Source organism: Calidris pugnax, unplaced genomic scaffold (assembly GCF_001431845.1).
Source record: "Calidris pugnax isolate Ruff unplaced genomic scaffold, ASM143184v1 scaffold180, whole genome shotgun sequence".
In the NCBI taxonomy this organism is placed as follows: domain Eukaryota; kingdom Metazoa; phylum Chordata; class Aves; order Charadriiformes; family Scolopacidae; genus Calidris; species Calidris pugnax.
The window spans coordinates 162,121-176,562 of NW_015090916.1; the positions used below are offsets into that span (position 1 = coordinate 162,121).

General features: G+C 51.9%; 1 protein-coding gene across 1 annotated transcript in view; it reads right to left on the reverse strand.

Moving 5' to 3' along the window:
• Positions 1–475: 475 nt before the first annotated feature.
• HYOU1 (hypoxia up-regulated 1) overlaps positions 476–14,442 on the reverse strand; it is a 14,151-nt gene continuing 184 nt past the window's right edge. The window contains exons 2-24 of the mRNA XM_014949640.1: positions 14,332–14,425; positions 12,714–12,792; positions 12,282–12,436; positions 12,113–12,189; positions 11,055–11,236; positions 10,349–10,464; positions 9,416–9,599; positions 8,868–9,002; positions 8,003–8,085; positions 7,770–7,902; positions 7,269–7,456; positions 6,883–7,021; positions 6,729–6,789; positions 5,693–5,775; positions 5,111–5,293; positions 4,762–4,961; positions 4,509–4,596; positions 3,826–3,948; positions 3,374–3,507; positions 2,827–2,911; positions 2,111–2,363; positions 1,201–1,284; positions 476–718 (exon numbers count right to left, since the gene is read on the reverse strand). Coding sequence (XP_014805126.1) covers positions 657–718; positions 1,201–1,284; positions 2,111–2,363; positions 2,827–2,911; positions 3,374–3,507; positions 3,826–3,948; positions 4,509–4,596; positions 4,762–4,961; positions 5,111–5,293; positions 5,693–5,775; positions 6,729–6,789; positions 6,883–7,021; positions 7,269–7,456; positions 7,770–7,902; positions 8,003–8,085; positions 8,868–9,002; positions 9,416–9,599; positions 10,349–10,464; positions 11,055–11,236; positions 12,113–12,189; positions 12,282–12,436; positions 12,714–12,792; positions 14,332–14,425 — 2,921 coding nt within the window. The 3' untranslated portion in view covers positions 476–656. The remainder of the gene's footprint in view (positions 719–1,200; positions 1,285–2,110; positions 2,364–2,826; positions 2,912–3,373; positions 3,508–3,825; positions 3,949–4,508; positions 4,597–4,761; positions 4,962–5,110; positions 5,294–5,692; positions 5,776–6,728; positions 6,790–6,882; positions 7,022–7,268; positions 7,457–7,769; positions 7,903–8,002; positions 8,086–8,867; positions 9,003–9,415; positions 9,600–10,348; positions 10,465–11,054; positions 11,237–12,112; positions 12,190–12,281; positions 12,437–12,713; positions 12,793–14,331; positions 14,426–14,442) is intronic.

Sequence of the window (14,442 nt, forward strand, 5' to 3'; positions counted from 1 at the left end):
TCACCTTTATTGGGGGTGGGAGAGAGCCCGGTGGGGAACAGCGTCAGGGGCACGGGGACCGGCGGCGGCGGACGGAGGAGAATTATGATTGATTTGCCCCGGGCTCGGCCCCCGGGACGGCCCCTCCCACCCCCTCGCTCGTCCCAGCCCTGGCCCAGCTTTTATCTCACCGCGAACAAAAAACGCCATCGTTTTATCAAGGGATTGGGGGCTCCCTGGGGGAGAGACGCCCCAACCCCAGGGTGTGGGGAAGGGACACTGACCCCCTCCCATCCCACCATCCCCATCCCCCCCCCTTGGCAGAGACACCACCTCCATGGACCCCCCGGCAGGGGCACGGAAGGGGTCCACACTCCCGAGTGACCCCTGAAAGCTGGAGATGGTTCAAAGTCACGGGGGTAAGGAAATGGAGACGGTTCTGGGTGGGCACGCCCCCACGCTTAAACACGTAAAAAAACCAAACCAAAACAAAACCCAATTCACTAAGTTAGTAGCGGCAAAATCCTCCGAAAGAAAAAATAAAATGTACATCTCTATCCCATTGTGCTGCCAGGCTGCTGCGTTCCAGGTACACCGTGACTAACCCGGTCCATCATAAAAACAAGAATGTAACCATGAAATAAATAGATGTTGACACTAGTGGGATTCCAGGGCTGTTATAACTCATCGTTTTTCCTGTTTTCTCCTCCAGCTTCTGTCGTCTTCTCTTTTTGGGACCCTGTGTAACAAAGGAAAAGCCATTACAGGCTGGGGCAGGTTTTACAGCACAAAAAGCAGGGCCAAACCCCCGATGTTTGTTCGGTATTTCACCAAACTCCCCCACTATGGTAGAGGGATCAGGGGATGGTCCGAGGGCTCGTACTCGGCTCCCAAGGGCTGAGGACGCTGCTGCCCTCACCATTGGGCAGAATAAACCTGCTCATCAGCCCCTTAATGAAGCCGGGATGACGCCTACGCACAGGCCACAGCTCACAGCGACCGAGGCAGGGGCACATTTTAACTTGACACTGAACAGTGAAAACGTTGGAACTGCGGGGAACCCAGATTTGTGTGTTCCTCTTTGCAGAATTAACAATTTCTTTGCAATCAGGGCTTCTACCGTCCTCGTGCCTCCCACAGCCACAGCCATGGAGAGCAGCTCTGGGACAACCAGCACTCGCAGCAACCATGTTCCAGACCATTAGTCAAACCTTTACTCACCAGAGTCTGATCCAGGCTCATCACCTGTTGCTGCCTTCTCAGCTGTAGGAGGTTCCTTGACTGGACCGACGTCCTCGGGTTTGCCTGTTTAAAGCAGAAAGAAAAGAAACAGCACAAGAGTTTTGGGAGAACACAGAGGAGATGAGGCAAGGGTGAGGTTTGTGACCACGCCAGCCGTGGTGCCTCAGCGGGGCTGCAGTGACTCTCTGTGGCTCTCTCACACCCAGAGAAGCACCGCGGAACTGCTCCTTATTTCTCACTGCCTCCCTCTGCCAGGCGCTACATCCCTGAAGCCCCAGAGACTCACTGCTTGCACAGACAAGTCATCTTTGGAGCCGTGACCACAAGCAGCAGCTCTCTCTCAGGCCAGGGGAACCAGCAGGGAACTCTGCTGACAAACAGCAGATTTAAAAGGACCAGGGCGCTCAGAACCTGAGGATCTTTAAAAAGTTCAGAAAACTCCAAGTCTTGGTGCCCCAAGAAAGTTTTTATATTTTTCCTGGAGCCCATCTAAGCCACAAACCTTTCTCATCAACAGCTCACTCTGTTCCTTGACACAGGACACGACCTTGAACACTTGCTGTGGACACCCAGAAGGGAACGGATGGTTTCTCTGCCTTAGGGGACAGCCAGTGGCCCAGAGCGACACTGACCAACCACCCCGGGGAGTTTGTAAACACCTCCCCTTCCCTCACAGAAAAAACCCAAACAAATGCTGGGGGAAGAGGACATCACCATACCTGGATTGTCCCAGCTGTTTCTGAAAACTAAGAGGAGGATCACATGATCCTGCAGTTAACTATTGTCCTTGCTTATTTTTCTCCCTTTCACCCAAAGCAGGGAGACGCGAGTGTTACACATGGTAATTATACACCAGGAGTTAAATACACGCTCCCCACCCACTCCTTACCTTCCTGTTTCCCCTCCGTGGGAGGGATAGTGTTCTCGGTCTCAGAGGTGGCTGTACCATTCTTGCCCGACTCCGGTTTTGTGGTGTTCTTCTCCTTTTTGGGCTTGGGTTTGGCAAACTTGGCCTTATTCAGAAGATACTGCACTTCCCTGTCCAGGGCTGCCATCTTGAGCTCTATGTCCTTGGAGAGCAGGATGGGTTTCTCCGTAGGAGAGAGCTTGTTCTGCTCAGCCAGTGTCTCATTTTTCCAGGTCTGTGGGACAGGAGGTAAGAGGTGCTTTCTGGATGATTTTTGGTTCCAGGAACCACTGTACGTCACAGCCTCTCCCCATCACCGTACTCAGGGTAACACTGCTTCCCAACGCATTTCCAGCAGCTCCTGAACTACCCAGACACAGGGCAAACTGAAGGAACGGAGCCCTCAAAACCCAGCCTCTGCTTTCGGAAGCTGCAGCCAGGCTCCTGGGCTACCCCAACACTCCCAGAGACAACCTCTCACGTGCAACACAAGAACTGTTATCCCCCCAAAGCAGCCTGGGGTCGAGCTGGGCATTAGAAAACACTGAAATATGGTTTGCAGGGGCCACAGAAACAAGACAAGCACACCCTGTTCCACAACCCTGAGTGAAAGAACATGACCTATTCCTTTGGGCAGGAAACACAACCCAAAGGGCCCCCCCGGCCCCCACCCCCCGAATCGTTTGACCCGTTATTACCGTTGTCTCATTGATGGCTTTTTCCAGTGTACTCAGTTCCACTTCTGTGAATATCTGGTCAGACTCTGGAATCATTCGGGCGCCCCTGAAAGATAAAGAGAAAATTTATTTCCACCAAACCACACAGATTGTGCCCTGGCAACTCCCGTGTTTACGGCTCCTGCAATCATAACAATTACTGGCCACTGCACATGCCAACCATTTTACAGTTACATCTCTTGCATCTTAAGGAAACAGAGCCCTAAATCAAATCTCTGGGTACTGAGGACGGAACACAGAGCAGCAAATGCAGCTATGATGAGATTAGAAAAAATGGGGAAGATTGAAAAAAAACAAGGCTTCTAAGTGTTGGGTCCAGTGTGGGACAGTTCCTGCCCCCGCAGTTTAAACAAAGCTTCTATTAATGGGCTCAGCAGAACTGAGCAGGGTTTTGGGCTCTTTTCAAGAAGCACCAGTGACTTTCAGCCCATGTTGGGTCTGGCCCCGTTCTGTGGCATCTGTGACACCATCATCTGCCTGACCCTCCGCCCCAGCAGCTCCCTCTTACTTGAGAAAGATGGTCGAGTGGTTGAGCAGACTCTCCAGGGCAGCCAAGCGTTCTGGCCACTTTCTCCTTTCCTCCACACGGAAGAAGAGGTTCCTACAAAGCTTTTTCAGTTCCGAAAGCTTGTCTTTCAGCTCCTGCAAATGAAGGAGAGGGGAAAGGAGATGGTTAGCTTTCCCACTGTCTAACACTGTAAACCTCAGAACTGCAGTTTTTGTCATTCTATCAAATATCCTATTTCAATAGAGTAAAAAGAGGCAGGTGAACTCAAGAGGTTCCTGCTGAAGATGGTGAAGAGGTTGGAAGAACTTCCCATTTTGTTCTGTGCGTAATGCACTGAGGAAGTAAAAAACTTCCAAGAATCAGATTTTGAGGGATCAAGAGGGATCAATGCTCTCTCAGCCCACGTGCTCCCTCCCACGCCAGTGACCAGTGTCCCAACCCTGTGCAGATACCTTCGTCGCAGCTGCGTAGCCCTCCTCCTCCATCCAACTGGAGGCCTCACTGAGCTTTTTGGAAATTTCTTCTCTCTGCTCCTCTGTTGAGACAAACTGATACTCCTCCTGATAAAGCTTGTCCTGGAGAGAACAAAGCAAGCACTCCCATCAGCTACCACTGGAAGTATCAAACAACTGGGCCACCCACTTGCAACTGGGCTGGACTGGGAGCTCCTGGGGATGCACTGGCCCCAGAAGATTCTCTTTCAACCCTCCCAGACCTGGGCTCTGACTCCTGGCATCACCAGGAGTGCGATGGTGATACACCCAGTATCTGATGGTAAAGCTGCACCAACCACACTGCTTTCACACATGCTTTTTGTGGTGTAACATCATTTGCCGCCTCTGCACAAGTTCCTGAGAAGCTGTAGGGTCTTCACAGCCCAACTGTTCCAAAACACAGGGGTAAGTGCACTAAGGAATACTAGAAACCCAGAGTTTAACGTGTGAGACGCCCTGGAGGAAAGCTCTCCATGTGGGCTTGGGAGGTCTAGCGACAGCAGAAAAAGTGACTGAAAGATGAAAGCTGGGCTCTTCAAACCAGCTTCCCCCCACTCAAACCACTCCCCCGCATTCAGATCAGCCAAGCTGCATAAGACACTTCTACCTGGAATTCTCATTTCTTCACATCCCTCTCTCACCTGGGTCTCAAAGATGAATGACTCCAAGCTGTTGGCTGATTTTTCTCTTTCCTGTTTCTCTAGATCTCTGACTGTCAGGTCTTGGAGTCTAAGAGGGAAAGAGAAGAGAAATCAAAGGTAGTAAGTGCCTTTAGACGTGCACAACACTGTACACATCAGCCTCCGAGGAGAGCAGCACCACGGCAGCTATCACTGCTCCACAGCCATTCATTTCCTCCATCGAGAGCTTTGACCAGAGCCGTTTCAAACGTACTTTTTCATGGAGCTCTTCAGTTCCTCCTCCAATAGGTCAGGGACATCGTTTACATCCAGCTCCATGGTGATCTCATGAACAAGCTTCTGCTTCTTGGGCACTTTGATCTTCTTCTCTTCCTCCGTTTTGGTAGCTGTGCTGTCACTGGAACTTTTGGACGATTCTTCTTCTTTTGCAGTTTCTCTGTTTTCTTTGGGATCCTGGAACAGGTAAAATAAATCTTAGGCAAGGGAATGGATTTGCACATTTTGCAACTTTTTTTTTTTTTCAGGGAAAAGAAGGGAAAGAAGAATGGAACCAAGGAAATTGCACTGAAATCCCAGTTCCATTCCTTCAACCTAATGCTCACCTGAGACTCTGACTTCTTGCCTTCTTCCTTTTTCTGGGAGTCTCCTTTCGGAGGGGCAGTTTCTGCCTGGCCCGCAGACTGCTGCTTCTCTTCTCCTCGCTCTTCATCTTCGGTGCTGCTTTTCTGCTCTTGTTTCTCCCCCTGCTCCTCTTTACCTGGTTCTGCCAGGCTCTCTTCTTCCTCCTGCTCCCCGCAGCCAAGCAAAGCAAAAAACAAAACTGTTTTTCATGGAGAAATACTGTACAAATGTTTCACAGAACAGATAATTCTGTGCAAAAAACCCATATGTACAAAAACCAGCAGTCACAGTGACTGCAGCCGTTAGCGAGGGACTGTGCTGAGCTAGAATAATGAAGAGTCCTGGAACATTAGTCCACCACTGCTGGACTTGCCAGTGACAGAGCACAAGTTTCTCTAAACACACGCCACATGAAACTCCAGAGGAATATAGCAGTGTCTGGAAATATTTGAAATTCTGATGTGGTGCCAGACACCTCCAGTTCTGCTCATGTGAACCGCTGCCCGTCAGCACTGGAGCAAGATGTGGGGCTCCCTCCCGCTCGCAGACACCCCGGGGCTCACCTGGACCGAGTCTGTCAGGTTCTCTCCCGTTTCTGCCTTGGGGCCACCGCCCCCAAACAGGCTCGAGATGGTGTTTCCAAGTTCTGTCCGTGGGAGACAAAGAATCCAGAATATTATGTACCCAAAGGCGGGAGAAAGTCACCTTCAGCCCTCAGTTCTTCCCCTCACAACCACAGCAATCACCAGGCAGCTCCCGTGGTGGTAGAGGTTTGCTAATACACTCCGGAAACTCATCCTTCCCTGACCTCCCTTTGTGTTTTTCTGTGCACAAACACTGCTGGAATGAGACCTGAAAGTTGGAACTTCAACCAAAAAGCTTCAGGCTCCAATCCGTGGCTGCATCTCCCATCCCCGCATCTCCCCCTCACCTCTCAGCATACAGATTTCCAGCTCCTGTCTAGAGTGGACCTATGCTCTAAAACCTGAGGATTGCAGAGCACAGACCAGGCATCACAATCCAGAAAGCGAGAATCATAGAATCAGAATCATAGGTCCATGGAATGGACCTTTAAGATCATCTAGTCCAACCATCAACCCAACTCTGAAAAAAGCCATCACTAAACCACGTCTCTAAGCACTATGTCCGCCCATCTTCTGAATACCTCCAGGGATGGTGCCTCAACCACTTCCCTGGGCAGCCAATAACCCTTTCAGTGTAAAAATTTTCCCTAATATCCATCCTAAACCTTCCCTGGCACAACTTGAGGCCAGAGAAGGGAGAACGCTGTGGATGCAGGACTTCCCTTCAGGGCAGACCTCCCCAGATCAGCAGCTGTGGCCGAACACAGAGGACACAGCTCCTGTTGTTCTAGTTGCAGTGTGCGCCATAGCCATCTTAGGAGCGTCTGGCTTTCCAGAGCTCCTGGCAGCCACTTGCAAAGGGCTGTACCTGGAGCTGTACCTGCATCAGAGGCTATGGCCAACCCTTTAATGTCCACATCCCAAACCCACGGGCTTGCTCTGCTCAAAGCCATGTTCTGCTTTAGCCACCCCAGCTACCGCGGGTAAAACACCGATATCGAAGTTCAGCATTTACTTGTCAGCGTTGACTCCTCCTCCAGCTTGTCTTCCACCAGGGTCTCAAACACAGATTCCACCTGGGAGAGGGGAGCAGAGATTGAGTTTTAAGTGGGGACCAGAGAGAGGGGCAGATCTGGAAAATGCAAACATCCCAGAAGGATGGTGCTTACCCGGTCAAGGCTCAGAACTCCACTCTCATCCATGTTGAAGTGAGCTTTGATGCCTTTGGATTCATAATCCGAGTGCTTCTTGAAACTGTCCCCGACTCCCTTCAGCCTCACAGTGGTGAGATTGAGAGAACCAAAGACCCTGGTGACAGGGACGAAAGCAGAGCAAAAACTTAAGTGAACGATGCTGCAGAAGAGCTAACCCCTTCCCACAGCAGGGATGGAAAACCACACAGAGCGAGGGACCAGCACAGTTCCATTTGCTCAGGCACACGGGACTGAGAACAGATCTACAAACATGCACTGGTGGCAGGTTCCTCGGCTGGCCACCAGTGAAGTTTTCAGCTGGACAAACTGGACCGCCCGCTCAGACGCTGGCCTCAACTCACCGCAGGTCGTCCTGGCTCAGGAAGGACAGGTCTCCGTAGTTGACGTAGAACTCGAAGTCGTCTGTGTAGCGGTTGAAAGTGATAACTTTGCGCTGGGGGTAGGGTGCCATGCGCTGGAACAAAACCCTCTTGTTGTGCTTTAAGCTCTTGGATTTATCATCCTCCTCCACCTCACGAGTGAACTCCACCTGCATCACAAACGGAAAACACGATTCAGCAACTGCAAACTCCCGCTGTGGCACCTTCCCTCACAGGCTTCTGCACCTCTCCCACCTCGGGGAGAAGTGGGCACGTATTTCCCAACGGATGTTTCTATGGGCCTGGCTTCTTGGGCACAGCACTTCTACAGTCGGGCCGACATTATTCTGCTTGCTTTCTTAGATCAGCAGAGAGATCTCTGTAAGTTCCTTGCTCAAAGGAGCCCAAGGGTCACCCAGAACGTCTCCTCCAGCACAGCCCCGTCTCCCCACACCCTGCATGAGGCAGGAAGCCAAGGGTTACCTGGATGGGAAACACGGCGGCGTCCCGAACCACAAAAGGCTTCACCTTAAAGGCTTTGCTCAGCGCCGCAGCCTGGTAGACGGCACCCATGGCAGCAGCCTCATCCGCATTGATGTTCTTGCCCAGTTCCTCTCTATGAAAAGTGAAAATCAACCAATGTCAGCTTTGCGGCTGCTGCCACCAGTATCAACTCATCAACAGGAGACAGACTGAAGGGGACCTCACATACTCACTTGCCCACAGCTTTCAGCAAAACCTCCTGCACTTTGGGGACCCGCGTGGCACCGCCAACGAGAATCACCTGGTCAATTCCATCCTAGGGATTGGAAACAGTCACCTTGAGTCCAGAAAGCAGCTGAGGAAAGCCAAGTTCAGGGCTGCCTTATGCTCCTTCCCCCGTCCCCCTTGACAACATGGGGAACCTGGAGTCACGGCTGCCAAATGGGGACAACATGAGGATTGCCTCATGTCACCTGAAATGTGGGACTCAGTTCACAATTAGGCAGATTAAAGTTTAATGCCCGAGGAGCCGGTGACTGGGACGGCAAGTGGGACCAGAAGAGAGGGAGATCTGGACTCTGAGGGGTAACTCAGTGCCTTGCATGGAAAACCAGAGCCAAGAGATGCTCAAGGGTGTCCTGGCACCCTGGAACTCAAGCACTGAACAAACAGTGAGTCTCTCCCAAGGGCTGCAGTGCATTTGGTCCAACTGCAGCCCCCAACAGGAGCGCTCAGAGGAGAAGCCTGAACAGCAATAATTCTGTTCCCAGAGATTAAACTTCAGAAGAGAGACCAGAACCAGCATCTGAGACAAAAAAAGAAAAAAAAGCAACAGGAAAGATCAGGGGTTCAAACCTCCAGCCAGAGAGTAAAGTTTTTAAACATAGAGAAACGCCTCCTCCAAGTCCTTTGTTTGTGGTGTACAGCACAGGGAACCATGAGGGACTCCTGGCTTCAAACAGCAGCAACTCCCTGCACCAGCCACAGCGCTCAGTCGTGATCGCTGGCGCCTGTACTCTGAACACCACCACTGATCGTGACATGACAGCGGCTCTGCATGCAGAGACTTCAGGCTTGTTAAAGCATTCCCAAACCTACCAGGGTCATCTCTGCGCTGCTCAGAGCCTGCTGCACTGGTCCTGGGACTCGCCGGAACAGGTCTGAGCACAAATCCTCAAATTCTTGCCTTGAGACCTTGGCCTTGAAGTCAATGTCATCTAGGAGCCCCTCAATCTGTCCAGAAAAAAAACAGCCGGAATGAAATTACTCATGGAGCGTGCTCTGAGCAAAATCTCTGCCTGATTTGCCCACTGTGCAGAAAGTTCCAGCTTCCTTCACGCACTGAGGACCTGACCACACTCATCAAATCTTGCCATGGCTCAGGCGGTGAGAGAATGGAACATGGATGTAACAAACAGCTTCTCCCACCGACAGTTATTTACCAAACCTCACACAACTAACTCCACGCAGTCCCCTTGCTTAACCACCAGTGGTACTAAATGGGCACAAGCTGAGGGACCACCAGTGCCACCAGCACCCCTGAGACACCAGCACTGACACTGCAGAGGGAGACGTTCCTACGTGCCTGCCCTTAACCCACCCACGCTGAGTCCCAGAGGAGCTGGAGACCCTGAGAGAGGCCGGACCTGTGCCATGTGGTCCGCGTTGGCGCTCAGGACGGTTTTCAGGCGGTTGGCCTCCTTCAGGAGTTTGGCCATGGCCCGGGGGTTCTTCCGGACATCTTTGGAAGGGTGCTGATCATTGAAGAGTTTTGCCAAATAGTCCCGGAGACGCAGCTCCATCTCTAAACCTCCCAGAGTACGGTCAAACCTGAGCAAAAGAACAAACAGAGATGTAATAACTTAAACAGAGTTGGAAATCAAATAAACTTCATGTGTTACTTCACAAACACACAGAGCAGCAAGCAGTCAAAAGCAGATGCAGTATACTATCAGCTGCAATTTAATGTGAAAGAGCAATGGCTGTTCCAAAAATAATGCATTATAATGAAACACAGAAAAGAAAGATTCACCACCACAACAGCCTTTGAGCAGGAAACTTCATTATATTTACGGTAAAGGCCTTGTTGCCAAGCATGCCAGGGGCTGAGGAGCCAAAGGGTGGCCGTCTTGTGTCCCAGGTATTTTTTTTATACAGCAGTGGAAATCTTTTGGAATTTAAATTGCTGGGCTGGCGATTGACAGCACCCCTCTCCTCATTCAGCCAATGCGCTGCATTTTCAGTCCTCTCTGGGAGGATATTCTGCTTTTTCAAACTGACACACTCTACTTCTGTAAGTTTATAGAAAGCGGAATTAAGCTAAAACGGCTTGAGGCTATAAAAAAAGCAAGCCTGAAGCAAATTAAATACATTGGTGGCCTCCTGGGCTCCTGGAAGCTCTCAGTTATCTTCTGCACAAGACAGTGACACCAGAATTATTACCAACCGGAGCCTTCTCACTCCAAACATTTCCCTCTCTGCCACCCAAATTACTGCGCTGAAATCCCACCTTTAGAAGAGACTGTGAAACGGTCTTTTCCTGAGACCTGTGAGTTCTGTGCAACTCGTTGAATTCTTACCCAATGCCCTGGATCTGCAACTGAGGTTGGGTTCCCGAGTCCTTAGTTTTCACTGTCTGATACGTAACAATAGTACAAACGGTGCTTCCTGCTCCCATGTCGTAAAACATGATGTTCTGAAAAGAGAAGCTGGGACGGTGAAGCAGAAACACCTGGGTGTCCCCCACAAGTAAGGAAAGAGCCCACCAATGTCCCCGCCTGACGCAGGCCCAGCCTGTCTGCTCCCTCGCCTGGCTTCACACCACAGCAGCAGGACTCGTTCTCTGATCACACACGGGGGGTGTGCGGGGTCACGCCTGACACAGGCGGACAAGAAAGCTTTTTCATCCATTTCATAGACCAGAAAACCAAGATTTGCTCTTTCAAAGCTTCTTCAACCTCAGGAAAATCACGTATTTCAGAGTCAGTCTTCCAACGCCTTAGGCAATCGCTAACGTTATTCCCCCCCAGTTGATGGGAAAGGAAGAAACTTTACAAAAGGGGGGTCCCAGCCACCTGCCCTCGCTCCAGGAGCTCTCGGGCTTCACCACTTATTAACAGAGGTTTTCACCTGCTCCTCTTGCTGATGAGCACACGATAACAGAGGACACTGGTTGCCCAGCAGCATCCCCTTCCTCACAGTCAAGTCCTTTAGATTTTTATCCACAGCACTCTCTCCCCGCACGTAGGCACTGGCACGGGGCTCTCTGCACCCCCCTGCCCCTACCTGCGCAGTGGCGTTGATGTCCTTCCTCCTGAACACCCCGTAGTTGAGGGCCACGGCGGTGTTGTCGTTGATGAGCTGCAGCACCTTCAGGTCGGCCATGCGGGCGGCCTGCAGCACCGCCCTCCTCTCTGCCTGGTTGAAGTAGGCAGGGACCGTGACCACCGCGTCCTTGATGGGCTGCTCTGGAAGAGGTGCAGGGAACACGTTTTTCCATCACTGCAGCCAGAGAATCTCAGGTAAAGACCGCACGGAATGCAATCAGCAGCCAGGATCATTAGGGGTGAATCTATCTGTGTCTTCTTGACACTGAGCAGACTTTGCAGGTTCTCACAAAGCCACGTGTCTCCTGACCTCTCTTTCACACGTCAGAGCACTCTCAAATGCTCTGGGGTGCCTTACATTTCAGCAAACGTTATCTTCAGAGAGACTGACTTTATCACTGGATTATGCTCACTCTCCAGAGCAGAAAGCCTTTGCCTGGCTGTAGTATTACTAACCAAACAACACACAGTAAGTCAAACAGCAACGAAATTCACCCAGTTCCCATTACTGTGGTATTTCAGTAGCAACACCACATGGAAAAGGCATGGCAGTCCCTTATCTCTTCCCAAGTTTCACAAGGGAGGACAGTTTTTGCTCTTTCATGTTGTTTGGCTCCATCCAGACCAATTCCAACACAGACTGCAGCAGAGACACCTCCACCTTCCCCAGCAGTTCCCTCCCAATGTTCCTCTGCTCCACTCACACACACAAGTGACAAAACACATCACTCTTTCTCCAGAGATGGCCAAAAAGGCTTCCTCACTGCAAGGCTGGGTGGGATTGGGGGTGCCTGCCCCCAAGAACGGGATTAAGACCCCAAACTTGCATTGTATTAGAAACAAGTGACGACTTGACAGCTGCTAAGTCCTGCATACAGCCTGAAGTACTCTCTGAAGGGAACCAACGGCCTGTTTCTAAACATCCCTGGGCTTTCAAACACCTTCAGACTCTACTCAAATCCCATAGTATACAAACACGCACACAGATACCATGAGAAACTGGTAAATTCTTCCAACCTGCAAACTCCTCAGCCAGCCCACGCGAATAGTTCAGCACCATCCCCAGCATCTCCTCCGGAGAGTACTGTATCGTCCTACGAGAAACAGGCAGGAGAGAAAATTACAGCAACAACCAGAGCTGGTAGCCAAAGTCCCACCCAGAAGGGACCCAGAAGCAGCCACTCACTGGGACAGCTTGAAGATAACGGTCTGCCTTTTCTCATCCTTCACCAGTTCGTGCTCCGGGAAGCGGGACTGGTAGAGTGCGACGTGGGGGTTATCCATACGCTTCCCCAGCAGATCCTGGAAATACCTGAAGGCCACCTTGGGGGTCCTTATGGACTGCAGAAAATAAAGCACAGCACCCAGCTGCACTTCTTTGGCTTTGCTGCTGTCAAACCAGCCTCTCCCGAGCCACGTGGTGAAGAGCTCTCATTATGGGATTCAGGAGCATGAGACTGAGACACAAAGAGCCAGTACCACGCCAAGGAGATGAGAAGTACAGGACAAGAAATAGAACTTCCTCACTCAGACATTTATCACAAAGGACCCAGCAGTGGGAGCACACATTCCACACACAGGAACTGCAGCTGGAGCGAGGAGTAACAGGAACTCTTACCATCCCCAGCGCACTGTCACCGAAGAGACGCTCGTTCTCCTTCAAAGACACGGCCACGGGTGTTTTCCTTCGTGACTCCCTGCACAGAAAGAGAGGAATAAACCAGTCGAAAGAGGTGAACGCTCGATAGAGTCCCCATGAGGAAGGGCAGTGTCTGCATTTCAGAAGGACGAAGGGAAGGTGCTGGGGTGTGACCCACGGAGAGGACGACCAGACTCTGACAGGTGGCAACAGCAGCACCTCCTTTCGAGGCTGTGCTGGGCAGACCTCTATTTTTCCCATGACACAAGAGAGCTCCACAAGAGGTGGCCCATTTCTGCCCCCACGCACACATTCACATAGCAAGGCATTTCGCTACGATAACCACAAGAAGCCCCTAAAGTCATCTACTGAGCTCAGCACGTGCCACATGCACGGGAGTTGGACTAGATGATCTCTATGGTCCCTTCCAACTCTAGAAATTCAGTGAAATTCAGTGAAATTCCAAAAGCCTCAGGACACGTTATCAGTTCTCTAACATAAGGCTACAACACAATGACTTGCCACGAAGGAGAAAGGCTCGTGAGCAGCTTTCTGGAACATGCTGCTTCAGACTTAGACAAAACTTGCTTTATTTTTGCTTCCCTTCAGCACGGAGCAAAGCGAGACAGTTCCCTCGTTCTACCAACGACTGCCAAGTTCCAGGCAGCCGGGTGAAAAATCCATCTATTATCTCTCAGTCTAGACTCCCAGAAAACAAGCATGCTCCTGACCGTACATCCTCTCCCAGCCGCCGGTTTTTCATTCAGGGTCTTGGGCATGGGCTGCAGTGACAGCAGCCAAGTGAAAGGAGACCTTTATCTGCTTCAACAACGAGCTGCTGCCTAACAAACCTGCTTCCGGGATCCCTCAAAGAGAACTGAGAATCAGGCTTCCTTCCTAACCAGACAGGTGAGAACACGATGCCACATCCTGTCACATCTGAACCACATCAGCCCCTCTGCTCTGCTGTGGGGAGACCCCCCTGCAGTGCTACCTCCAGCTCTGGGGCCACCAACAGCAGAAGGACATGGAGCTGTTGGAGCGGGGCCAGAGGAGGCCATGGAGATGCTGAGAGGGCTGGAGCTCCTCTGCTGTGGGGACAGGCTGAGAGAGTTGGGGGGGTCCAGCCGGGAGAAGAGAAGGTTCCGGGGAGACCTTAGAGCCCCTTCCAGTCCCTCAAGGGGCTCCAGGAGAGATGGGGAGGGACTCTGGGTCAGGGAGGGGAGCCATGGGACGGCGGGAAGGGTTTGACACTGAAAGAGAGGAGATTGAGGTGAGATCTGGAGAAGAACTTTGGTGTGAGGGTGGTGAGAGCCTGGCCCAGGCCGACCCGAGAAGCTGTGGCTGCCCCATCCCTGGAGGGGTTCAAGGCCAGGCTGGAGGGGGCTTTGGCGAGGGGTCCCTTCTACCCAAACCATCCCACGACACCCTTAATGACGCAGGGGCCGGTTTCTCGCTGAAGAGGCCCTCGGTGCGGCCCAGACCCCCGAGAGAGGGTCACCGATCCTCGGCCGCCTCTCTCGGAGCCCCCCGTTACCCCGTTGGGCTGCCCCAGCCCAACGGCGGCCGATACCGACCCCCCAACCGCGCCGCTCACTTGTTGAGGACGATCTCCATGGGCACTCCGGGCTTCACGATGGCGATCTTCATCGACTCGCTGCCCACGTCCACCGACATCACCGCCACCGCCTCTGCCGCACAGACACCC